Source organism: Gymnoscopelus microlampas, assembly GCF_963454915.1.
Source record: "Gymnoscopelus microlampas genome assembly, chromosome: 5".
NCBI lineage: Eukaryota > Metazoa > Chordata > Actinopteri > Myctophiformes > Myctophidae > Gymnoscopelus > Gymnoscopelus microlampas.
Window position 1 is genome coordinate 38,588,319 of NC_139942.1, and position 27,087 is coordinate 38,615,405.

The following is a 27,087-nucleotide window of genomic DNA, read 5'->3' on the forward strand; positions in this document are numbered from 1 at the left end:
TTATTTGATGTATTGTCTTAACAGCTATTCAGTCACCAGAAAATGTATGATATGCCCAGCCAAATATGAGGCTACTCATAATTTCACAATGGCTCATTTCACAATCATTATGATTAAATTGTTTGGACAGCATGCAACTGATTTTAATTACTGCTGGGTAGCTTGACCTATAATACTACATTATAATTTATTAGATAATAGCTTGACCTATAATACTACATCATAATTTATTAGATAATGTATTAACAATCCAAATCCACAAAGTACAGTAACTAGCTGTTAGATAATTACTGTGGAGGAAAAGTACAGCATTTGCCTCTAAAAAATATTTTAAATAAATAAATATCTCATGGTGCCCCGTGACTGTTTGGGGCCCCATGTTGGATTTTTTTAGGGGCCTCAAATGGATTGGAAAGCTGTTTATTTCTATTTAAATATATCAACAACAAAAAAGAATTTAAAAAATCTCATGGTGCCCCCTGCCTGTGTAGTGCCCCAGGCGGCAGCCGAACCTTGCCTTCAGCAAAGCATGCCCCTGGGGGCATGCATTCACAAATTGCATCATTCCCGAGTAGGCCGGTCATGGTGCCCAATTACAATGGGCCCGGGAGCCGAGCTGTCCATGGTGCTGAAATGACAATGTATAGCTACCACTTGACATTAAAGAGGAGTGCACATTTTTGTCTCATCTAGGACGCTCCAATGGGTCGATGTCAAACAGCTTGAACAATGCATACAGAATAGAACAAAGTAAAGCGACAATTATTTCACAGATAATTCCAGGTGGAAACACATTTTCGATTAAAGATCCCATATTGTCAAAATGCTATCCACAGCAATCCGAGACCCATATACATCTCCTAGTTTTTCCACAATAACAATTCCACATTTCTCTAAATACTGGTGTTAGTCGCTAGTGCCCTCTATCTCCCTACATGGGAATCACAGTCGCTATAATGACCAGCTTACCAGAAGTGTCGCCAAAATACCTTTAAAAAATTATATACAGTATGACTTTAAGTAGGCTAGTAACCCTATTACTTTTTTTCTATTACATTATTCTCAGGTGTTGATCGTTATTGATCGTGGAGGAATGTCAACTATCCTGCCTTTAATATTGCTGCTCTAAAGTTTGGCCAAAATATTTTGTTGTGTTTTGTTTGTTTGTTGTTTGTGTGTGTTTTTTTTTTTTTTTTTACAATTTGTGCAAGTTTGCTCACGGTCAACGTCTTGCTTTCGCTATTACAGTAGCTATACGCCGCACCCTGCTATGAGGAAGTGGGACGGACTTCCAACGCTTTGGGCACGAGTTTCTCTCTATCTAACAAACACGCGCGCACACACACGTACACACACTCTCTCACACACACACACACACACACACACACACACACACACACACACACACACACACACACACACACACACACACACGCACACACGCACACACACGCGCGCGCGCACGCAGTGCCATGCATATTACACAGCATCATTTCCCGTAACTTTCACGGAGTTTGTGGATCTGCTGTGGATTGGATTCAGAAGGATTTCAACACAGCAGCAATAGCACGATATAGGCTATTCATGATATTATTACAGTATATTGACGCTGTAAATAATATAGCCTATTCGTTTTTTTTTAGCTCTCTCGCGTCGTTGAATCCATAATAAAGTTTCAGACATGTTCTGTCTTCGTGGAGGGATGACCTGTATCCTTCATTTTATGTTCATTCAACTTGGGATCATGATGTCTATTTCTGGTAAGCAATTCAATTCAATTCAAAGGAGCTTTATTGGCATGAGAAAACATACGTTTACATTGCCAAAGCAAGTGTTCAAATATAATAAAAACAGTTTAAGAAAATAGGGAAAGTATGTACAGTTGGAGGGGGCACAGCATTGTGTCAAACATAGCTATGTCACATGATTACTTACGTCGTTATACTGTCATGCTATAAATATGTAAGCAGTGGTCATTAGGTCACTGAGACTGTTAATGAATAATCTATTAGGCTGTCAGTTTATGATGGTTTTCCTTTCTGACTGATGTTCGTTTCCTTTAGGAGCTGAAAGTGAAACGGGACGAGATTTTCTCTGTTACAACGACTACTACACGATGTTTTGTCAGTTTAGACCTTCCAGTGACCACCCAAACTGTTCAGAATACATTCTGGACATAATCGACACACAGTGAGTATCAACATATTTTAATTGCTACAAACAGAAAGAGACAGTCTATTTGAATAATTGCTTTCAAGAGTTTGATTGCAATCAATCAATCAATCATGATTGATTGATTGAATACTTTCAGTTTGCAAAAACAGCATGGAGGTACAGTTTGAGTTTCATACAAGAGTGTGCTAAAAGGATTAAAACCCAAGAAAGCGCTATGGCTTGTTTCCATTGGGGTCCTGTGTATTCAATTCATCGAAACATTTAAAGACAAACAATAAGTATACATGCAAAAACATCATATCAACAAGTAGTTTAAAAAGAAAAATATGTGCAGTAAACATTTGGGGTGTGCATTGGGGGCATTTCTGGACACAAGCTTGGACTTTTTACAGGGGAAAGTTCCGAATTGCAGCCACCTGTAAGTGCTATTTTAGGGCGGTTTTGAAGGAGAGCAAGGATTCACACTGTTTTATGACTATAGGGCATTCCATAGTTTTGGTAGCATAGCAGTAGAACGGATTTAACCCCTTGTTTGAGCTGAATCAGGGTTGAACATGATTTGTGGAGCTCTTTTTTTAAGTTTGACAGGTAGGCTACATGGGTGCCTTTGTGGTGTAGTGTATCTTATAGACCAGGCCCAAGGCCCATTGCAAGTTGCTGTACTCTGTCCTCTACCCCGAGCCATCCCACCCTCGCTCAAAGGCAAATGTGTCCGTCAGTTGTAGGAATTCGAATGTGGAATTCGCTCCACACTGACTTAAAATGTTGTACAAATATTTATCAATTTAAAAAATTGTATAAAAAAAAATGTATTCGACAATATGAAGAAGATGAATATGAAAGGATTTGACTTTGGAGTAATCTTTTGTTATTGTTGTTTGTTTACTATATATGTTTGTTCATTTGTTGCTTGTTTTGTTGCTCGTTTTTGCTTGTTTTTTGTTTTTTTGTTTTTTTGTTTTGGTTATGTTTAACCGTGCATGTTAGTGCACAGGTACTGGTGGTATGCGCCGATCATCAAGGATATATATATATATATTTTTAATGGGATAGGGGGCAGGTATTAATAAGAATGTATTCTTCTTCCTGCTCCTTTTCGCTTATGGGTGTATGTGAATGAACTATTGAAATTATGAATTGTGTGAACTGTAATACACTATCATATGCGAAACAAAATAAAATGAAATGAAATGAAATGAAATGAGCATGTTATTATTGTTGAACGCTGCTAATCTGCTTGTGTCACCCACAGCGGAAAGTCTTGCAATTTCCAGTTTGAAGAGGGTCCAGTTTCTGAGTGCAAATGCTCTTTTAAAATGGTCCTCGTTCTTTTTAACGAGCACAATGCAACACTCCTGAGAGGTGGCCAACAGCTGGACTTCATAGTCGTGGACATCAACCAGACCTGTGAGTCACACTTCACAGTCTATGTAAAAACCCTCCCTACATTTACATAAAGATAAACTCGCAATGATAAGAGAACTGTGGAAGCAGTGTTGTCAAGTAGTCCCAACTGACAGAGGAGGGACGCAGAGTATAGGGGACATGTTCTTGTTCATAGTTTGTATAATGCAATGTATAATGCAAACAATGAACAAGAGGTTAATTTGCATGTACAGAGCAAATAAGCATTGCTCACTTTAATTTCAATTCATTGTTATGGAGCACTTTAAAGCCTTTAAAGGGTGTAAGTGATATGCTTTTCTTATAATACATAAATTAACACTTTGTTAAAAGTTAAAGCTCTATATTCTAATAGTCATTGCTAGTATAGAATGTTTGTTCAGTAATAGTGGTCTCCCCATCTCTCCAACTCTTTAGTAAACAGACAATACATTTTAAGGGTGGGATGCCAATTTTATCCAGTCAGAAGAGATAACTCCTCAAAGATCATTTATCAACTTAAATTTTAAAATACCTTTATTGGAAGGAAAAACCACTTGAGATGAATCATCTCGTTTTCAAGGGGGTCCTGAACACAAATGTACAGAAAATACAATAGGCAATACAACACAAACATCCATACAAACGCATACAAAAGCTCTCAGTACTATCCACTTCCACACAAATACTAAGATGCACATTGGAGAATTAATTTTCATAATTATGTTAAGTACAATCCACAAGAATTATTAGAAGCAAGAGCAGGGTGATGGAAGCTAAGTAAAGAGCCTTAACCAGGCCATAGCTCTCCGTTTAAAAAGTTGCTTAAGGCCACCATTAATCCAAGGTAAATGTCTGCCTGTAACTTTAACAGTAATTTAGTATAGTGTTCCAGTTCCTATTTTGTCTGCCATTTTCGTTTTTGTTTCGTCACTTCCCATTTCATGTGTTGAACTTGTTGAATATGAGTTCTCTCTACTGATTGCATAATAGGCTCTCTGTATCCACATGTCAGAATATACCTGTTTCGTACCTGTTTCGTTCGTCATCTGTTCCAGTTAATTTCCCCATAACTTCGTTTGACTGACTCAGTAGCAGATGTGAACGTGTTATGTCATGTTTTTCCTGGTCAAATCTGCCCCCGACTACAGAGCCGATTCCCGACTTGTATTTTCTGTTTACTAAAGAACGGGAGAGATGGGGAGACCCCTGTTACTCAACAAACACTCTATATAGCAATGATTGCTATAGGAATATAGAGCTGTTTAACCCCTATTTGAACAAATATGTCCCGAGTTGGTGTCAGCTAGTCCGCACTTTAACAAAAGACTATCACATACACATTCCTTTAAGTTATAAGCCTGCTTAAACAGACTATCTACAAGCTCACAAAGTGTCCCGATGCCACGCGTTAATGACATGCCCAAAATAGGAACGCCAGGTTGAAAGTGGTAAAGTATTGGCTTCTCATTTTGAGAGACTTGACTTATTAAGTTAATATACAATACATACATATACTATACTACCAAATATGTAAGAATCTTCACAGGTGAATTATGTTTCAGATTACATTTTCAACTAAAAGAGAGAAAATAAACATCTTTATTTCAGTTTACACTTATCTTGTACTTGTTTCCATTCTCCACAGTAAAGCCCAAACCCCCAACTATCACCTCAGTGAAAAAAACAGAGATTGGGAATATTGAGATCACATGGGATAAAAACTACAAAGACTGGTCCGCCTCCATCGAAGCAGATTTAATTGCTTTGGTGATCTATCGCAAGAAAGGAAGCAAGGTATAGTCAACATCACACAACCTTCCAGACTTCCACTAACTCAGCGACTCCCAACCTGTGGGCCAGGGACCACAGGTGGTGGGCCGTGAGGACATTGCAAATAATTGGCAAAACACTAAAATTTTAAAGATATAGTTTCATTGTGATAAAGATAAATAGCAACTTAAAGTATACTAGTACTATGTTAGTTCCATTGATCCAAGCCGGAACACAATCGTTTGATTGATTAAGACCTGGCATCCGTGTCACTTTAGATTTCTTTGGCTATTCAAAAATAGCAGATATACAAGCTCATAGCGCTATGAGCTTGTAGATGTGCTATTTTTGAAAAAAAATGTTTTGATTTTTTTCCAAAAACTCTTAGGATTTAGATTTTTTTTAAAGAATCGCCTCAGGTCTTAATGGGTTCAAATAAACATGCTCTGAAAATGCACACGGCCCACCCATGTGACCACTTGTTAAGTGGTCAGATAGGTGGGCCCTGATCCAGAAAAGGTTGGGAATCAATGCATTAACTCATAGCCTGCCTAGTGCCTACTGATTGTTTAATATACAGTAATATGAATTTGTGATATTTGTAATATTTAGTAACAGTGATCACTAAGAGACCTGCTTTCTTGATTTTGGATACAGAGAAAAACTAATCTTGCAATACTACCATTTGTTTGTATTAGATCTCTACAAATGTGATGGTCAACAGTTCAACATCTATGGAAATTCTTGGAGAACTCCTGGAGCCAAATACAGAATATGTTGTCAGAGTCAAGAGCTACCTGTACTGGGGCAGAGGGTACAGTGACAGCAGTGATGAGTGGAGCTTCACAACTCGTAAGTACCTGTCACTGCAGTCTGTAGGCCTGCAGCTATTCATTATTTATGTAGTGATTAGTCTATCAATTGCTTTTTCTATTAATCCCATCATCGAGAATGAGAAGCATCTTTTTATGTATTTTTGAATGCTTATATATCAACGAATCGCAGTAAAAAAAAACGATTTTATATTTTATAATTGACTAAATTGATTCTTTTTATTAACCACTTAAGCCCTATTTTATACTTTGTCATACGAGGTAAAATAAAAAAATATATAAATTTGCTTGACTAACTGTTGCACCCCTAGCAGTCTGTTTCAGTGGTAAATGGAATATATGCATCTGGCATCAAAACACAACCGCCCTCACAAGTATAAGTCTTTAAGCATTTGATATGCAGCAGCAGCAGTAGCAGTCAGACACAAACGCACTTGAGTGTGGTTGTGTTTTGATGTCAGTATTGCGTGGCCTCTTGTACCCGACAAAGTTCAAAGGCTACAGCTCCTTTGTGGCTGAGCTCGACGAATCTTGAAGTTACTAAGCATCTGGACCATTCAAGGTGCTTTACAGTGTATGCCTCACATATACCCTTTCAAACACACATTCACACACATCAATGGCAGAGTCATTGCATGGCTCATTAGAAGCATCTTGCCCAAGGACACATGGACATGCAGTGACAACCAGGAGGATGCCGCGCTACAGTACATCCTGAGCCACTGTCGCTCCCTAAAATGTATTAGTGCATTTATAATTGGTCAACTCTGCACACTTCTTTAATTCTGAACGTCACCCCACTTACGTAAAATAGCTTGAACAATTCTCCCGCCATCCATTAGTAAAGTTTGAGACAACACAGGAAATAGTTTTGTACACCGCACCAGAGTATAATATAACTGACTTTGTAGATGAAGAACATTGCGTTTTGACCCATCATGACCAGGATGTGGGAACATACCGTAGTTGTACAATGAGCTGAATCTGGTGGCTTGTTAAGCCATTTCCTGTCATTGTCTATAGTAGCCTGTTTTCAAATAAAGCAGAGAGGTTGGTCATGATTTTGACATTGTGTTCTTCTGTATTTCACAGCTCCTTCGTTTCGCAACCTCCTGGGTGTGCTCATTGTCAGCCTTTGCGTTGTTGTGGTTATTGTGATCAGCATTGTTTTGTTCTGTTATGCTAGGTAAGTCATTCTGTCAATATTGATTGTTTTATAGTTGGTAGACAGACAGACATAATTCACATACTGTCACTGTTAACACTGTTAGCACTTATAGGTGTGTTACCCTAATGTGTGTGTGTGTGTGTGTGTGTGTGTGTGTGTGTGTGTGTGTGTGTGTGTGTGTGTGTGTGTGTGTGTGTGTGTGTGTGTGTGTGTGTGTGTGTGTGTGTGTGTGTGTGTGTGTGTGTGTGTGTGTGTGTGTGTGTGTGTATGTGTGTGTGCGTGCGTGTGTGCGTGCATGTGTGATGTTTTAGTGCTGCTAACCTGGGCTAGGGCTGTCAAGATCATGCCATTTTACTTGACGATTAATGTCATACAAACAATTGTGATTAAGAATTTAATTGTGTTTTTGACAGTGGAACATATGAATACAAATTACACTTCTGTTTGCCTTTTAGGCTTTGTAAACAAAAATTGCACACGACAGATATGACAAATTACTGAAATGACATTTCATATGACATTTCATAATTTTATACTTTCTTTTTAGATAGCGGAAATATCCAATCTACACGCTCACAATGCGCTGTGAGCTTGAAGATCGTTGTGAGCTTGTAGATCGTCTATTTCCGTTGTTTGAAAATGTATGAACATTGTTCACCATTATGATGATTATGCAAAAATAATTCAAATAATTGCGATTAGGTGATTATCTAATAATTGTGATAGGCCTAAGCTGGGCCAGCGTATTGCTAACCTTCACAAGTTGCTTCAGCTACTGGTGATTAGATGAGATTAATGAGATGGTGGAAAGATGGATGTTCCATTTTGCTCCTGTGATTATTTCTGTAATTTAATTTGTGCAATTTCTGTCTTGTGATGGATTTATTGCTCCACTGATTGCAGGCTCAAAGAAATGTATTGGGACAACATTCCCAAATGTCAGTCCAAATTGTTGACCATGGGTCCAGCAGAGCACAAGGTGAGTCTTTATGTGTGCCGTCTAGATTAGAGCTAATTTATAAAAGAAATTCAGCAAGAAAATACATCTATGAGGCCTACACAATGAGCAAACTCACAATAAGAATAAAATAGGCCTACATGCTAAGCGTTACAAATTATACGCCTTAAAACCAGGGAAACCATCCGTGTCATTTTTTATTTTAGCTATATAGCAACATACGTTTTTCAGAAAACTCTTAGGATTCAGAACAGTGGTTTAGAACAGTAGTTCTCAGAAATAGCAGATATACAAGTTCACAGCTGTGCTGCGAACGTTTGAGAACTACTGATTTAGAAGACCTTTGTTGAATCGGCCTCAGGTCTTAATGGGTTAATAAGAAAATAGTTCAATTTCGTTTAAAAAAAAGAGTGAGTTCTGAAGCTTAGTCAAGTAACACTAATTTTGTGGCCTCCTAGGGAGCAATGCCTGTTTGTCAGTACTTCATTATCAAACACACTACTTTCTGCATTCAGAAGAGCTATAAAGTATGATGTTAAGACTACTCATTACAGTATATTAACATATTATATTGTTCTGTGTGAACTTATTGTTCATGACTCTTGGATTCTAGAAAACCAACTAAAACCCATGATATGATTGTATGATGTGAAGTACTTTGAATAATAATTTACAATAATGTAAATAATGATGACATTTTTTTAATGAATATTTGTTTTTATGCTCCACCTTAATACAGTTACTAAAGCCTCCGCAAGCCATCTTGTCCTCTGTCTATATTGACTCCCCGGGAAAGGATCCAGATGAAGGCAAACACTGGTTAGTACGGTTTAAAAGGTGTATCAGAAAGACAGCAAGTTATGTGACTTAACCACTTAAACCCTCTAAACCAGGGGTCGGCCTCAGGCCAAACATTTTCTAATTTTCAAAGACATTAGATGGTGGGCCAGAACACAATCAATGGCTAATTTAGGACCTGGAACTTGCAACAAACAACCTTATATACAATAATTATCACTGCCTGTGGTCCCAAGAACGACACAGCTTGTTCTCTCACTGGTAGATTTATTGCACTCTTACTGGCAAACAATCCAACGTAAACCTGTATAAATAAAGCATATACACGTACATAAATAATGGAACATTAAAGCATAAACAACATGAATGTAATGAAAGCATAACTGAAACACAAACACACCTCGCTGACTGCACATAAACCAAAGGGAATGAGTGGGAATCCATGGCCGACAACAGGAACGCACAACTGGAACAAAATACATCAATCAACATAAAGAAAACACATAGTAACGTAAATATTCACATTTAGAAAGCAAACACAAGTACCTTGTTCCGTCCTGCACACGCTCAAACAAACAAACTTAGTGAGCGGAAGTGTATAGTGTAACACACTTGTGGGTCTCCATGAAACCACACCTTATAAAGCATTCCGGCTCGATCAACACAATTAGACCTTCCAGTACAACAAACACATGGGAAACCCAAGTTCAGGGCAATAAATTATTTACAATAGAGAATCAAAAATATAACAAATTACAACCTATTATGGCAGCCACAATAATATACATTGTTATAAAAGTTACTACATAAAGATGTGGTATAACAATAGAAAAGCACGCGGTGCACACAGAAATAATTATGTAATCCTTTTTGTGCAGGCGTCATCCTTGAATGTCACTTGGAGGATATTTAGTTCATCAAAAAGTTTCAAAAGAACATTTTATCTGGAGACAGAGAGAGTCATACTCCTTTTCGAACAAGAGCTCTTTCATGGTTCAAGGTCTCTTAGAACGGAGAGAAACAATGTATCATTTAGGGCATGTGAAACACAGCTTTGGTTTGTTTTTTAAACGTGATAGTTTAAAACGTTTTTCACCCAAAAGTCTCAAGAGGAAAGTTGACAGTGAAAACATAACATTCAAAGAATGGAAATAGAACTATTTGTTCATCATACCTGATTTCATAAATTCAAAGCTATTGCTGTCCATATCCTACCTGGACTGTCAGTCAGCTATTGTAAATTATTTTCAAAATAATTTGTCAGGCCACATATTATCGCTGGCGGGCCAGTTCTGCCCCACGGGCCGCCTGTTGCCTACCACTGCTCTAAATGAATTGACTGGACTGGACATGAGTTGGCTCTGTACTTGGACCGCTTTTTTCCCCTCTTCTCCAAGTGAGCTTGTACAGTAGATAGGCTATTTTTGGCTAATGTTCCCCACAGAATATGGATGCTGGGGTTCAAGTGGTTAATAAGGATTAATTGTATCAGTGTGACTATATGACATGTGATTAACCACTTAAACCTATAACTCGTTATATGCCAAATAGCGAAAATAGCCGATCTACAGGCTCACAAGCCATCGTAAAGCTTGGCTATGTTTGCTTGTTGTGGGCTTGTAGATTGGCTATTTTGGCCGAATGTTCACCTACTGTATTATGACATGCCTAGATCAGGGACGCTAGGGTTCATGTGTCATTTCATTCCACTCAGGTCTGGAATCTCGGACACCAGTGATGGGAACTACGGGGAGAGCTGTGGAAACAGCACAGATTCGTCCTTGAGTTATGCCAAAACTTTCTCTGAGAATGTCAACATCATTGCTGATGTCCAGGCAGCCCTGCGCCAAGCCCTCCCCAACCTCACCCTGCCATCATCAATGACAGACAGTGCTATGACTTCACCAAACGATGACGGCGGTTTGGTCTTCATCGGCTACGCACATAACGACTTGAGCCCCACGTCTGGCTCATTGAGTTACGACAACAAGACCTACGCCATTCTCCTTCCCAGCTGTCAAAATGAGTTGATCTGCGGCAGCGATGAGATGCTGATGCAACCAGAAATATCTTGTGGTCCCGTCTGCCAGCTTCGGGAAGGGGACATCTCAATCAACCCCTGTCCTGATCCAAAGACACTAGTTGGTCTGATTACCAGGCAACAGGGCCTCAAGTTACAGCTGGGTCCAACGTCTCCCATGCTAACAGATCTTTCATATCAGCCATGCGATGTATATTCTGGGAGTATTTCACAACCAGAAAATGGCCGTTTGACCTCGAGCTCAAGTGACAGCGATGCGTCTGTGTCTTCTAATGTCTCTCCGAGTGCAGAGTCTGGCTACGAGAGCTTCGGTGAGGCAGTCAGAGGTGGAAGTCACACACCACCTGAGAAAACAACAGGCATGAACGGTGAAGAGACTCAGGTGTGTGGTGGCCGTCTCCTGAGCTTTCCACCAGTTGACATGGACTATCAAGCCTGTCCAAGTCCCGTGACACAACCTGATATGTTTTTTGGAGGACAGAGTAGTGCTGCTGACCCAGGTGACCTTTTGGACAGAGTTTCAAAGGAACTCCACAGTGTGTTCCCTCATACATCACTGGGGTCAGTGCCTCCAAATGTTACTGCCAACACCCAGCGTGTACAAGGGCTTCCTGAACTTGCAATGCCCCATGATCTGCCCACTGACCAGTGGAAGTCAATGGTCACTGACAATTGTTATCACAGCGTTTAACTTCACAGGGAATCGTTTCAATCATTCTATTGCGAGAGAACGAGGCAAACAGGTGCTCAGCGGAGACGTAATAGTCAAAAAAGTTAGAATAGTAAAAGGCATCTGCCATCAGACCTCTGGAGCTTGTTCAGAAAGCTGCGGCTCGTCTGGTGTTCAACCGCCCAAGTTCTCCCACACAACTATCCTTCTCCGTTCTCTACACTGGCTCCCCGTAGCGTCTCGCATCCAGTTTAAAACCCTGGTGCTAGCCTATAGGGCAGTGAAAGGAACAGCTCCTTCTTACCTCCGGGCTATGGTCGATGCTTACACCCCTGCCCGACCACTTCGGTCTGCCACCTCGGGGCCACTGACTGCCTCGTCGCTCAAGGGTCCTTCTGGCCGATCTACACGGTCAAGACTTTTTTTCTGTTCTGGCCCCACAGTGGTGGAATGAACTCCCCACTGATGTCAGGACAGCAGAGTCACTGCCCATCTTTTACCGCAGGCTGAAAAATCAAAAAAAAAAGCTTGCCTGCCCTAAATGTAATTCCTGGCTATTGCAATACACTTATTTGTCTCAAGAAATTAGGTAGCTTATATATTGCACTTTTACCTTAAGCGCTAGGTATACTCTTGGTTGCTTGTTATAGCAGAAAATGCACTTAAGACTTCTGGTGATTAGTTCCCTACCTATGTTGAATGCACTTATTGTATGTCGCTTTGGATAAAAGCGTCTGCTAAATGACTGTAATGTAATGTAATGTAATATAATGAAAGTTGGATGAAAATGGATCCAATTACTGATGTTATGTGCACATAATCTGTTGATGTAGAGAAGACATTTTTGCTGATTCTTTTCTTTTTTTATGTATTTTCTCAAAATGTTACTTTGAACATATTTCTTTTGCTATTTTCTTGGTTTAACCCAATTTAACCATTTAACCAATGATGCCTTGCCATGATGTAACTCCAAAGGTGGACAAGAAATCAAAAATAATCGCTCCATTGATTAGAAATTGATAATTCAAAATATGCTCCTCATTGACTTACATTGTACAGTAAACAGCTCTCAAAGTCACTTTTTTAGCACATAAACAAACACAAACAAAGTTGATTCAGACGATATAGAACATCACCAAACCCAGTACTGTTTTTTTTTTTTTATAAAAATGTTAACTTCCTGTTGATTTTGCTATTTTTATTAAGAAGGAAACCTGGACTGGATTTGTAGATCCGGATCCGGATCTTCAAATAGTAAAATCAGCAGGAAGTTAACATTTTTATTTAAAAAAAAACAGTACTGGGTTTGCTGATGTTCTATAATCTATATTGTCTGAATCAGCTTTGTTCGTGTTCGTTTACACGCTAAAAGAGTGACTTTGAGAGCTGTTTTACCGTACAATGTAAGTCAATGAGGAGCATATTTAGAATGATCAATTTCTAATCAATGGAGCAATTATTTTTGATTTCTTGTCCACCTTTGGAGTTACGTCATGGCAAGGTAAATACACAACCCAAACCTCTACCAAAGTGGTCTTGCCCTTTAACCCAAAATAAACCAATGTGTCAAATTTGCTATAGAGGTGCAGGGGCGTCGTTACAACCTTTCACCACTAGATGTCACAATGAACTCGCAAAACATCTGAATGCCCAACCTGAAAGACAGATGTGAGGATTGAGACAGCAATGCTGAATGTAATGTGAATAAATGTATTGGGTTTATTTATGCCTCCGTTACACTTTCGTTACACAAGGAGCTACTACAGCATTACTTCATTTCACAGTGTTTCGTGTCAATGAGCATGCAATATTCTCTCTCTCTCTCTCTCTCTGTCTGTCTGTCTGTCTGTCTGTCTGTCTGTCTGTCTGTCTGTCTGTCTGTCTGTCTGTCTGTCTGTCTGTCTCTCTCTCTCTCTCTCTCTCTCTCTCTCTCTCTCTCTGTCTCTCTCTGTCTCTCTCTCTCTCTCTCTCTCTGTCTCTCTCTCTGTCTCTCTCTGTCTCCCTCTCTCACGGATTGCCAGTAGCACATCTGTCCACCTCCTCCATCTCACCGTGTCTGAATCAGCACTTCAACACCTACACAGAGAACCAGGAATAGATTCTCCACTCATACAGAGAGTAGTGGAATGAAAAACAACGTTACACTGAACACCTCCCAGTCCCATCCCATCCCACAATAACAACAGAATTCTACGCTGGTTGTAGTGGGACAGTTACAGCTCATTAGAGTTGGCCTATTTCTTGGGTTACCATTATGATCAAAGACTGTATAGTTTATGGACCAAGAAGCCACTGCAAAATCCCAAGTAGCCAGTAATCATTTTAAAGGATAGTAATATAGAGTGTTTGTTCAGTAAAAGGGGTCTCCCTGTCTCTCCAGTTCTTTAATAAACAGAAAATACATTTTCAGGTAGGTGACACAATTTCAGTACCCATTTATCAGCTCCATTTTTATAGTGTTCCAGTTCCAATTTTGTCTGCTCATTTCTTTGTGTCATCACTTCCAATTGCACTTGTGTAAAGTGTATCCTGACTGGTTTCTCCAGTAGTGGTAAAAAGTGGTATCCCGACCTGAACGTGCATTTTCTGTTTAATAAAGAGCTGGAGAGAGATGGCAATGAGTACTTTCAGAATATAAGAAAAACACTTACCCTACCTTTAACTCTGAGTGTAAAATCTACACTTAATGTTACATTATTTTTTTACAGTTCACTTTAATTTTTAGAGTTAAATTAACACTATCACTCTCACCCTCCCTGGGCCTAAAGAGAAATCAATCCCTGTAATCTGCTCAGGGAACTCTCTCTCTCTCGCGCGAGAGCGCGCACACACACGCGCACACGCGCACACACACACACACACACACACACACGCACGCACGCACGCACGCACGCACGCACGCACGCACGCACGCACGCACGCACGCACGCACGCACGCACACACACACACACACACACACACACACACACACACACACACACACACACACACACACACACACACACACACAGAGACAGATGGGGTAGCCTATATAGGCTACTGTAGGTTTATAGTTACCATACCCATCTGTACCTATCAATCCAAAAGAGATCATATAACAAACAACTGGGTTGACAGTGGTGACCTACAGTACAGGCCTCAAAATCAAGGAGTTTTTTTTGGCCGAGGGAGGGTTAGGGGGGCGGGGGGCACTGACCAGACTCCCCAAGTGGAGGGTCAGGGCCATTTCCTGTGTTCTGGTGAATTTTCGGAGGTTGATACCAAAGCAAGGAGAAATCAAGGAGAAATGACAATCAAGGAGTGCTCAAGGAGAATCCAGGAGGGTTGGCACATGGCAGCCCTGCCTATGTGTTGCTGTGCTTGATTCAAATTCCTTTTTGTGAAGCTACATGTTACTGTATAACTCATTTGTCATTGTCATTGTATGTATAGCATATCAGTGGATCTCTCTTAAGCGGTGAGCTCACGTCACAGCGCCCCCCGCACAGCTGAGCGCGCCCCCTCCCCTTCCATTTGGATCTAGTTTCTGAAAGAGAGAGGAGAGGAGAGAGAGGACTGGAGAGGAGAGCAGACACACACGGCAACCACCATGATCACCACACAGAGCCACGAGACACGGCACGGTCAAGTGTAAATAGGTAATATGTTGTTAAGAAGACGATACGGAAACTAAAGTGACACATTGTAGAAGAAAACCGAAGCTGAACTGAGGCCCCATGTGGCCCTGAAATAAGTTCAAGCCACCGACACGCACGGAACCTACAACTCGCACGCTGTATAGGAGGAGCGGAGACATTACGCGCGGAGGAAGTGGCCACAGAGCACGGACGGACAGAACGCACGTTTTGACCTCTATGTGTTGGACAGCCAACACATTTTACCAAACTAACAATTTGACGCGGATACAACCAATGAAGAATGTGACTGCGCTCGACTCTCTCCACACTGGCTGGATGAAGCCCTCGGCGGTGTCCTCATGCGTCTCGCCCGGCAGCCGATAAGCGCGCAATCCCTGCGGCTGGTGACCGTCCTGATCCTCGGCGTCATGGGGGTGGCGGTGACCCCGTCGCCGGCTCTGTCTCTGCTGTCACCGGGCTGTCCGGACCGCTGCGTGTGCGACGACCAGCAGGTGGTCCAGTGCGCCGGGCAGCACCTCACCGCCTTCCCCGTGGACCTGCCGCTGGCCACGCGGCAGCTCATCATCTCCAACAACCGGATCGCGGAGCTGCCGCCGCTGGCGCTCAACTATCTGTCCGACCTGGTGTACCTGGACTGCAGCAACAACTCCCTGACGGAGATCTCCGAGTCCACGTTCGGGAACCTTCGCAAGCTGGCTTACCTGGACCTCTCGTTCAACACGCTGACGCGCGTCGAGGACCGGACGTTCGGCCCCCTGGCCAGCATGGTGATGCTGCGGATGACGGACAACGAGGGTCTCTCCGAGATCCACCCCGACGCCTTCGTGGAGAACGCGGCCCTGCAGGTGCTGGACGTGAGCAGGAACAACCTGACGGTCCTGAACATCACGTCCCTCATAGCGCTGCCCGGCCTGCGCTCTCTGGGGCTCAGCGGGAACCCCTGGAGCTGCGAGTGTGACAACGAGGACCTCTGTCTCTGGGTCCACGTGGAGGGCTTCAAGTTCCAAGGTCAATCCTGCAGCTTTATGATGGTCGTCTAATTCTATTTGATTTGATTTATTTATTAGATCCCCATTAGCTTACTGTACTGTTACAGCAGCTACTCTTCCTGGGGTGTCAACCAGCATCATCCATCATCAACAACAACAACACATTTTACATCAATACATAACATTCATACAACAGACTCTTCACAAATGACAGTACAACACAAAGACACTAACTCATAACCTGTCTAATACATTCGATAGCTCTATAATACATACATATATATATATATATATATATATATATATATATATATATATATATATATATATATATATATATATATATATATATATATATATATATATATATATAGGCAATGCACCAATATTCTATATTATTTCTACATTATTTCATTCTACTCTACTATTCTTTTTTAACATGGTCATAAAATCACATATTGGTATTTTCCAATGTGAAAAGTCCCATTAGACCTATGTGATAGGCCTAACAATGACAGTTGCTATACTATAGGTTAATATTCTTATAAAAGTTTATTATAACCACTTAAACCCTATAGCGTCTGTATTGTGGTGAAAGCTTTCGCTGAAAATAGCAGATCGACAAGCTCACACCACGAGTTACACGACGCATTATAACAGAAAACAGAAAATACACTAGCATAGAGCCCTGAAGGACTCCACTCAACCATATGGGGTTTAAGTGGTTAATGTATTTCTGGGGTGAGGTCTGGTCACTCATTCTATTTATTTTTCAGGCGTGGGGTCCCCCCCAAAATAAGTATCAGCCAGCTGACTAATCATTATTTTTCTTATCATGCCAGGTGCAACAGAATATAGGCTACATGTCACATTTGCATTCTAGTCTTGATAAAGACGTGAGTGTGTTGATAATGTGTTATTGGTGTTAAAACGAGTGAATGGCCATCCATTCATTCCACAGTTAAGCTCTCCACAGCTCTAGCCCCTCTAGAAATGTTTCCACGTTCACACTCTTTTTAAAGCACACGGTCCTCACTGTGGGGCGGTTTGACTTACAGCACCTCGCATCATTCTTTCACTTAAGCCAAATTTATACCTACTCTGTGACAGTGTCACTTACTGACAATGACTAATGTTCAAGCTACTAAGTTGGCACTGTCTCTCTCTCTAACTGTCACTCTCTAACATTTATTTATGCTGCATATTCTTTGAGACATTCAACTTCCTCTACTCTTTCTAGTTCATTAAAAGTCTTCAAACTTTTCCCTTTGTTAACTTTGAGTCAAGACATGCAAGCGACTGCAGAGGAGCCTAATTGCATTACATATTTCAAATAACAATAATGCTGAAATGAGATAAGGCCCACTAAAGGTGGAGCGCCAATTGTTTTTTCCTCGAACTGGCTACATAACGGTATTCATTCCAATGTCCTCATCCAATTTGCAGTTTGGGAGACGAATGAATATGCGGACCGTCTCTCACGACTTTAATTTACTAATCAATCTCCATTTTAGTTGGGTACAATTGTGCTGAAAGTGTGATTAATGGAGCATAGAGGTGCCTTATTTTCAAAATCAATTTACCCTATTGTTTTATAATGGCAAAGGCCAGTATATGTGTCTGATTACCCCCATACAGTACAATCTTCTGGGTTAACCACTTAAGCCTTATATATACACACTATACTATACTATATTTACACTGTACAATGAATAGTTAAAATAGCAGATCTACAGATCAAGCTCACACAAAAAACAAAAACGTGAACATTTTGGCTATAATTAATGACAGCATTAGCTACAGCAGGTTAAAAAACGATTTTGCCTTGCAGTTTTTTCACGTTCAAGTTACTTCTACTTGTAATCCGTCTGAATGTGTCACAATACACAAAAGGACAGCGGCTATAAATAGTTCACCTCATGTAGCAAGGAGACAGTTACAGTATATTACTGCTACATCCACCATGCACTTACTAAAAAAAGCCGGCATCCCCAGCTTTGTCTCTCTCTCTCTTTCTCACACACGTACACGTATGCATGCACACGCACACACACAAACACACACACACACACACACACACACACACACACACACACACACACACACACACACACACACACACACACACACACACACACACACACACACACACACACACACACACACACACACACACACACACAGCAGTTCATCACGGTCTCCCCACAGCTCAGGCTGAATCCAAAGCAAGTCCTGGAAGAGCTGTCCTATTTTCCTGCTGCTCAGTGCCTATTGTCTAGTTTAATTCAGAGTAGAGTCTCTTCCAGCGACAGCTGCCAACAAGGGAAAAGGCAGGCACATGCACGCACGTGCGCGCACACTCACACACACAAACTCACAAATAGCCATCTGTACACACCAGCTCTCAACACACATATAAACTCACAAATTCCCATGTGTAAAGACCAGCTAACACACACTCACACACACACACACACACACACACACACACACACACACACACACACTCACACACACGCACAGGTGTACACACCAGCTCGCTCTCACACACACACACACACACACACACACACACACACACACACACACACACACACACACACACACACACACACACACACACACACACACACACACACACACACACACACACACACACACACACACACACACACTCTCTCTCTCTACCACTCTCTCCTGTTAACACACTCCTCACTCTGTGAAACCCAGCCAATTGTTTCCTACCATGTTTGTTTTAGTACACAGACACAGACATACACTGTCACAGTTTACACACACACACACACACACACACACACACACACACACACACACACACAACAGAGCGACATTGTCTTGGAGACATGAGCTGTGTCTTCCAGGTGTCCATATCTGGGTCTCCTCGGGTCACTTCCACACCACACAGCTCTCTTGTCGCACATGGCTGGAGAGACCTGCAGGATGGAACGAACCCATTCTCTCCACTGTTTGGCTTCCCTGGCTAGATGAGCGGAGCACGCTGCCACTGTAGCGCTGTGCTGTTATATAAGATGGATCTAGAAATAGAGCGGAGAACAGGCTGGGGATGGAGAGAGGCGAGGGAAACCTCTCCTTTGATGCTTGAAGGGTTTCCTATGGGGTAGGGAGCTGAGAGGACAGACGGCACACAATATCTGCACGTTGAGATATATACTGTGTGTGTGTGTGTGTGTGTGTGTGTGTGTGTGTGTGTGTGTGTGTGTGTGTGTGTCTCTGTCTGTGCGTGTGTGAAATTAACAGAGAATCTTACTGTGTGTGTTATGACAGTATGGTGTTGTGTTGTGGAACACTGCACAGTGGGAGTCTTTCATGAGATGATGAGAGCGTGTTTTCATTACTGTATGGTGGATACACCGCCTGGCAAAACATACTGTGCTCGCATTGCTTCAGCTCATTCTTCCTCCCTGAGCCACTGAATAGCTAAGTGGAGAAGACAGTGATATATATATATTAGAACATCTAATTCTGTGAAAGAGAAACATGGCAGATTACGGTAAAAAAAATTGCAGTATGATAACTTATTGTTGTCTATGATAATTTGGAATTTGTATGCCTCTGCCGGTGACAGCTGTGGCTGGTCATTTTCCGGTTGTCCGTCAGTCCATCCCACTTTCATGAACGTGATAGCTAAGGAACACCTTGAGGGAATTTCTTCAAATTTGGAACACATTTCAACTTGTGGAGTGAGTGTGGACTCAAGCAAGAACTGATTAGAATGCAAAAGTCAAGGTCATTGTGACATCACAAAACACGTTTTTGGCCATAACTTAAGAATTCACACGCAAACGATCAATACATTTCACATAAATGTCTACTAGGATAAAAATTATGAAGTGAAGATTTTGGTGGTCAAAGGTGAACGTGTGACTGTAGGTCACACTTACAGTCACACTTCAAAGTTCTGTGTCAAGAGCTCACCCTCTCTGTCCTGGAAAATCTCCACCAGCCTACATGAAATATGTCAGATTTTCGCATGTCCTCCTCACAATAGAATAATAGGATTCCGTTTCAAAATAAGCTAAGATGACTTTTAAGATGCACCCTGGTGATCCAAGTAACATCTTGGGTTCAGATCTGATATAAAACCTATGTTGCAAGTAGGGCAGGAATTTCAGGGAGGCCACGAAGGCCATGGCCGTCATTGGCCCTCAGTTTGGCCCTGTATCCCTCAAAAAAAATTGCATGCCCCAAAGCCACAGTGGCCTTAATGCCCCAGCTGACTGTATCCTCTGTCTGTTTCTTGTCATGTTGTGTAGACACCAGTGTCTTTTGTTGAGATTCTGAATTCTTAGCTCCCCTGAGTCCCCATCTTTAAACCAATCCAGTAACTTTGATTGGTGCAGGGTTTAGCATGGATCAGATTGTAAATACCATAATTTATTTATTTCACTGCAGATAGTCTACATATTAAATTTAAAATCATCCTTAACACTTGAATTCAATTAATTATTTCAATAGACTAGAAGCTTGTTTTATTTGATGGCCTTCCTGCCCTGGCATTTGGCGTTTGTGCTCTCAAAAAATAGACAACACCAAAGGTCATGTGGCCTTGCCCCTAAAATGAAGTCATCGTTCCTTTCTTCCCTCCTGACTCTCTTCAGTCTTCAACAACATCCTGTCCCTATGAAGCAGAAATGTCTTTAAAATACTTGTGGAACTACTAGTATATTAACTCAAATCACCAAATGTAAGAGAATGGAGAATATAAACTCAAGACAAACAATAGTGCTTCGATAGTGTCTGTGGCGTTTCAATTTGTGTAATACATCTGAGAGTTGTAACACCATAATGAAGGGAGACATTGCCAAAGCATTGGTGCATTTGAATACGTACTGTAAACACATTTCGATGTGCTGTCTATTTTTGAAACACCCTGAAACCCATTCAATTAGTCTAGGAAGGCACAATGATGAGCCATGATTTTCTCCAGTGCTTTGAGGGATACAGTACGTACAGTATAGTGAGTCAAGGCAAGCACAAGCTATGTGTCATTGTCTTGGACATATCCCCCTATTCATCAGCCTGCATGCATGGACAAAACAGATGCTCCAGAACAAATGAGTATATGATGAGCTGAGAAGGCTGTTAGGCTGCGTAGAAATAAGGGCACAGAACACAGTCACCCATGCAGAAACTTCCAAGCCTTTTGATCTCCACCCACATCCCTCCCCCTTCCACCATGAAATACCGTGAAACAACAAAAGCCCGTGGAGATGGCAACACTCGGGGTATCTCTCCCATTATTCTGCTCACTCTCTAACAAGACACTCTCCTGCAAGGGCTTTGGGATTTATTTATTTTTTTCCCTGCAAAGCACATTTTCTTGTCGCCTTCTCTTCTGCACATTTCAGCACCCATCATGCTGGGGATTTCCATCTCCCCTACAGTATGGCTATGCGTGGAATTACATTTCTTTGACTGACAGGCCTTTGAAGCCAAATCAAATCCACTGTCTCTGACGTAAAGCACCAACTCGGTGATAAACAATAGGCTAGTTTTATGATCAAATCCGTTGAATAATTCAAGTGCCCCAAATTCGTCGGAATGTAATGCTGTATCACTTTGAGACACCAATACCGGGAGCTCCTCAACGACATTTATTTGATAACGGAGGCAGTAACTGCAGCACAGTGTGCCTATCTCCTTTAGTTGAGCAAAGCTGTGTATTATCTTCAGGTTGTGAGTGTTGCTATCTACCTCTCACAAATGTTATGTAAAATGATACAAGGTAATATGCTTGAATTATTTAACAGCCCCCTCAGTTGAATACCGTAATATGGCTATCGTCTTTCCCTCGATGTGATGCCTATCATTGCTGTCGTGGAGAAACCTTGTACTGTATGTCCAAAACCCTTACTTTTCCGGAAATGGAAAAAATAACCTGTGTTCCTATGGATCCAGTGTAGTTATTATTTAGACACAAGCTCTTGTTAATACTTTTAATTTATTAAATATTTATAAAACCCACAGACATACTTAAGCACTATTTCCCCCCAAAAGTAGTAGATCTACAAGCTCACAATATGTTATCATGCAACACATTGTGAGCTTGTAGATCAGATTTGCTGCTTTTGTCATACATTGACAGTATAAAAGTATAAAATAAGGCATTCATTTATGAAAAACACAAAAAGATGAAATGTGGAGATAACAAGGTTTTTGCAGACAGCGACGAATGCATTATGAGGAAGCTGTCAGAACTTCAAAGGATGCTTTGCAATCGTTCAACTCAAGTGCTAATCGTTCACTGAGACTGTCTACTGTACTTCATCAGTGGCTTCTGACTGAAACCCCCATGAATTCACCATCTGTCCTGGTGAACCAGCCACATGGATCATGGGTTAGCAGCATCCCATGACTAATACACTGCAATACAGCTGGAATTGCCACTTCAGAACGAGATGCATGTGTGAATTGCGCCACTCTGAGGATTTTCTACACAGTAAACTCCTTGGTGTTCACTTAACGGAGTGTAAACATTGACCTAAATAGACCCTTATGGCCCATAACACTGCTAGCATGTCGCTGAGCTCTGTGTTGGCATCGAGTCAATGGAGGCAGGTAGAAGGGGGCAATTCTTGACCCAAATAGAAATGTTTACAGTCTTGGAGTTAATTGAACACAGGATTTTTACTGTGTATGTTTAATGCAATGCAGTACAGTACATTCTTTGTTGTGAATATACATTTGTCATGAACTAATTTCAGTACCTGAGTACCAGAGAATCATCCTATATTGTGCGTGCGCGTGTGTGTGTATCTTGGCATTAGGGTCAAACATTGCTAAACAATATTGTCAAGATGGCATTCATAAAATCACAGTCGTAAAATGCTGACGTTCTCACAAGTATAGTAAATTACTATTACTGTAATACAAACGTGTATGTGTGTGTGTGTGTGTGTGTGTGTTGCAGACGAGGGCCTGACGGTGTGCGGCGCGCCTCTGGACATGTCGGGCCGTCGTCTGGGCGAGGTGGGCCTCCAGCTGCGCTCGCTGTGCCACCAGACGCTGGGCTCCTGGGACTACCTGTTCTTCATCGCCATCGGCTTCGTCATCTTCGCCGCTGGCACCGTGTCGGCCTGGGTGATGGGGGTGGTCATGGTGCTGTACGAGCGCTACCTCAAGGCGAAAGACGCGCGTCTGCACCCGGTCGACGAGGACGATGAAGACAGCAGCGTGGTGGAGGCAGGGGGTGGTGCCGTGCCGCCCGCACGGTCCGGCAGCAACCACGGCAACGGGAACCTGAAAACCACTCATGTTGTTTGATCGCTTGCCTGCCCCCCTCCCCCCTCTCCTCACCGCCAGTCACGGAAAGCCCCATGAATCGCGTGGGGTTCAACGTTAATGAACCTTGACCACACGCCAACCAATGGGACAGAAGCGCAATGCATTGACTCCTCTTGGCAGACTGCACACCGGAAAACCAGTACTCCTACCGGCAGTGCCCACCACCCACAAGATAACATGGGAAATGTTGTTGAAATGGACGTGTCGGACCACGTCGGCTTGTGTTTCAGATGCGTTGGCTGAAGCGCATGTGTGAGTCCAGCCTCAATCAGGGCCATAGACCGGGGCGCATGAAGATGCACAGCAAATTGCATGGCAATCCAAGCAGTAGTTTTCCAGATATGTTGTTTGGGATGGACAAACGGGCTGACTGACATAGCCATCCTGAATCCCCTCCACCCCCCACCCTTTACCCATAGTGCCTCTGGAGAACGTCCAGGACGGTCTGTGCTGTCTGACATTAACCTGCAAGAACAATGAACTGGTCTTATAGGCTCCTTTCTAAAAGGAAACGCCGGTTTTTAATTGAGAGACCTGCTTGGCTCTCCCTGAGATATAGTGGGGGAGGAGAGTTTGGCAGCTTCTCAGTATAAAAGCAACAGGATTTATTCCTGACTGTGTGTGTGCGTGTGCGTGTGGCTGTGCACACTCACAATCACACACTCAAGAGTATGTGCGCTGTGCTGATGATGATGCGTGTGGTTTGTCTGTGCGTTGGTGTGTGTTTACACGTTGGGAGTTCACCGTCCCTCATCTATTAGCCCAGAAGTGATCTCTAGTGGAGGTAGATCTGTGCGGAGGACACATTGTTGGTGAGGCTATTGGTGAGGCTGTGGCCCCAGCCAATAACCAGTGGTGGAAGAAGTACTCAGATTTTTTACTTAAGTAAAAGTAGCAATACCACAATGTAAAAATACTCTGTTACAAATACAACTGCTGCATTAAAAGTTTTACTTGAGTAAAAGTACAAAGGTATTGGCTTCAAAATATACTTCACAAATGTATAAGTAGCCAGCTCATTATGCAGAATGTCCCATTGAATTTCTTTTCAAAAGTTTTCAAAATTGTCCAAATCTTTTGGAAATAGCAGATCTACAAGGCTGCATTGTGAGCTTGTAGTGAGCTTGTAGATCGGCTATTTTGGAATAGCAGAAGTAAAAAATACGGCTGAAGTCTTGTTATTAATAATCTAAACCTACAAAGTAACTAAAGCTGTCAAATAATTGTAGTGGAGTCAAAATTACAATATTTGCCTCTGAGATGCAGTGGCATTTAAAGAAAAATAGAGAAATACTCAAGTAAAGTAAAAGTGCCTCAGAATTACACATGGGTACAGCACTAGCAAAGGTAAAAGGTATTATTTAGTTACTTTCCACCACTGGCCAGCAGCATGGCTGAGCTCTGTGCTGGCCTGGCAGCGGGCCCTGCCAGAGGCAGTTACACAGGAGCATGTGATCACTGACTTCCAGTCACTCTCCTCTCCATTGGTTACGTGGGAAATCTGGTCAGAATACAGCAATCTTTGCTTCAACATTAACCCATTAATGACTGTTGATCCACCAAAAAGCCTTATTATTACACAGTAGAAACTCAGAAGAGTGTACAAATGGAACCAATGGTTCCATTTGTACACTCTTAGGAGTTCAATTAACACAAAGGATTCTGCTGTGTAGCCATGTATCACCTCTGGGACTGAGTCACACAGCATAGGCTACAAAAAGCCAAATTCGTCCACCGTCGCTTGCCATAAATAACAGATTTAAGTCAAGTCAACGACAAAACGCATCATGTCAGTTATTTTCGCTGAGCAAAGTGGTAGTATTAATTAGGCTCAAGTCACAGAGGAGTAAATATTTGCCACGGCACAATTACTATTAAAACAGCCCAGACCTATTATTAGCGCACAAATAAACAGTTTAAGTCCATATTTGGAGTTGATAGAATTGACAGTGATTTGACGGCAAACCTTGGTGTGTGTGTGTAATGACTCTAGAAGATTTACAGCAAAAAAAGGAGCGAACCGCCACCATTAAACACAGCAGGACATCATGGCTTTGAGCCCACAAGGTTCTGGTGAGGAAACATCTGGTGATAAGACATCAAAGGCCAGTGACATCTGCCTCTGTGAGGACATATTTGCATACATTTGTCTCTGTGGAAATTACGAATACAGCATTAAATTAACTAAAGAAGAATGATGGTGTTCCAAAAATACAATATTGAGATCCATTTTGGGGGACAGAAATGTTGCTTGGGTTCATCATTTTAGTATCGCTAAACCAGTGATTCTCAAACTGGAGTTTGAGAAGAATTATTGAAATAGTTTTTTTACATTTATGTTCATACGTGGCACAGCTTCACTAGCTGAATATATATATATATTTTAATTTCAACCTTATCTTCATATAATTGGTCCTACAATGCTCTTCATAAGATGGTACAATTTCCGTCTACTCATTGGTGGTCTCACCAATGCCATCAACGATAGGGATTCCAAGCACATAAAGACTACAGCCTTTCTCTTCCTGGACAGTTAGCATGCTGAAATAGAAGCCATTATTCCTGCATATTAAATAAATAAATAAATACATTGTGTTAAAAAAAAGTTTGAAATCACCAAACCTGCCTACGGATTTAGTCACTCACTGTTAGGCAGGTTTCTAAAGTCTGAAATCCACAGCCCTCCTCTGAGACACAGAGCAAATAGACAGAAATGGTGCCATCTTGTAATGAGTATTAGTGAAGACCAATTATATGAAAATAAGGTTGAAAATGGGTGAAGTGGTCCTTTAAGGCAGTGGTTCTCAAACCAGGGGTCCAAAATTTGTTAATACAGAATCATTTTTACCACTTTATCCATATTATATACATTGGCTAATAAAAAATAGCAGATATACTGTACAAGGTCACAGCGTGTCACTTTGTGCCACGCTGCAAGCTTGTACATCTGCTATACATAAAACAAATATTGGAAAACTATTCATAATTTAGATTTAGTTTTTTAACAGAAATCTTCTCTTCTGGGGTTCCCTAGCACAAAACATTTTCAGAGGGGGTCCTTTGTGGGTCCTTCACACCAAACATTTTGAGAACCACTACTTTAAAGAAACCGCTCCTTGTGGTCCGCTCTCCCAGTTGCTTTTTACTGACGATGACCGTTACAAACGTTCTTTAGGTTGAGGGGATTCGACCCTTTATCCCACCAGCAGCTGCAGGGAGGGAAATGTCTCCATTAGATTATGTTGGCTCTGGCTCTCTGCCGTTTAGACGTATCCATTTCCACACCATGTTAGAGCTCGCGTGCAGGTTGTGAGGGGTGTGATAACACTGTTAC

The 27,087-nt window shown here is 41.6% G+C and overlaps 2 protein-coding genes across 2 annotated transcripts; both read left to right on the forward strand.

Moving 5' to 3' along the window:
• The first annotated feature begins 1,433 nt into the window (after positions 1-1,433).
• On the forward strand, positions 1,434-13,521 carry LOC311046135 (uncharacterized protein). Its single transcript, XM_084058285.1, has 9 exons — positions 1,434-1,760; positions 2,064-2,190; positions 3,428-3,582; positions 5,207-5,355; positions 6,030-6,183; positions 7,257-7,350; positions 8,236-8,311; positions 9,030-9,109; positions 10,803-13,521. Exons 1-9 carry the CDS (start codon positions 1,682-1,684, stop codon positions 11,818-11,820), a joined length of 1,932 nt encoding a protein of 643 aa, XP_083914411.1. The 5' UTR covers positions 1,434-1,681; the 3' UTR covers positions 11,821-13,521.
• A 1,840-nt stretch (positions 13,522-15,361) lies between these two features.
• On the forward strand, positions 15,362-24,445 carry LOC311044659 (leucine-rich repeat-containing protein 52-like). The gene is made up of 2 exons (XM_084056368.1): positions 15,362-16,446; positions 23,380-24,445. The coding sequence occupies exons 1-2, from the start codon at positions 15,777-15,779 to the stop codon at positions 23,730-23,732; spliced, it is 1,023 nt and encodes a 340-aa protein (XP_083912494.1). The 5' UTR covers positions 15,362-15,776; the 3' UTR covers positions 23,733-24,445.
• The last annotated feature ends 2,642 nt before the right edge of the window (positions 24,446-27,087 follow it).

Bases quoted from the DNA above. Each gene is read 5' to 3' on its own strand.
- LOC311046135 (XM_084058285.1), top strand. From the start codon at position 1,682: ATGTTCTGTCTTCGTGGAGGGATGACCTGTATCCTTCATTTTATGTTC. The intron at 2,191-3,427 runs GTGAGTATCAAC...TGTCACCCACAG, and splicing joins CTGGACATAATCGACACACA to CGGAAAGTCTTGCAATTTCC. The intron at 9,110-10,802 runs GTTAGTACGGTT...CATTCCACTCAG, and splicing joins CCAGATGAAGGCAAACACTG to GTCTGGAATCTCGGACACCA.
- LOC311044659 (XM_084056368.1), top strand. From the start codon at position 15,777: ATGCGTCTCGCCCGGCAGCCGATAAGCGCGCAATCCCTGCGGCTGGTG. The intron at 16,447-23,379 runs GTCAATCCTGCA...TGTGTGTTGCAG, and splicing joins GGAGGGCTTCAAGTTCCAAG to ACGAGGGCCTGACGGTGTGC.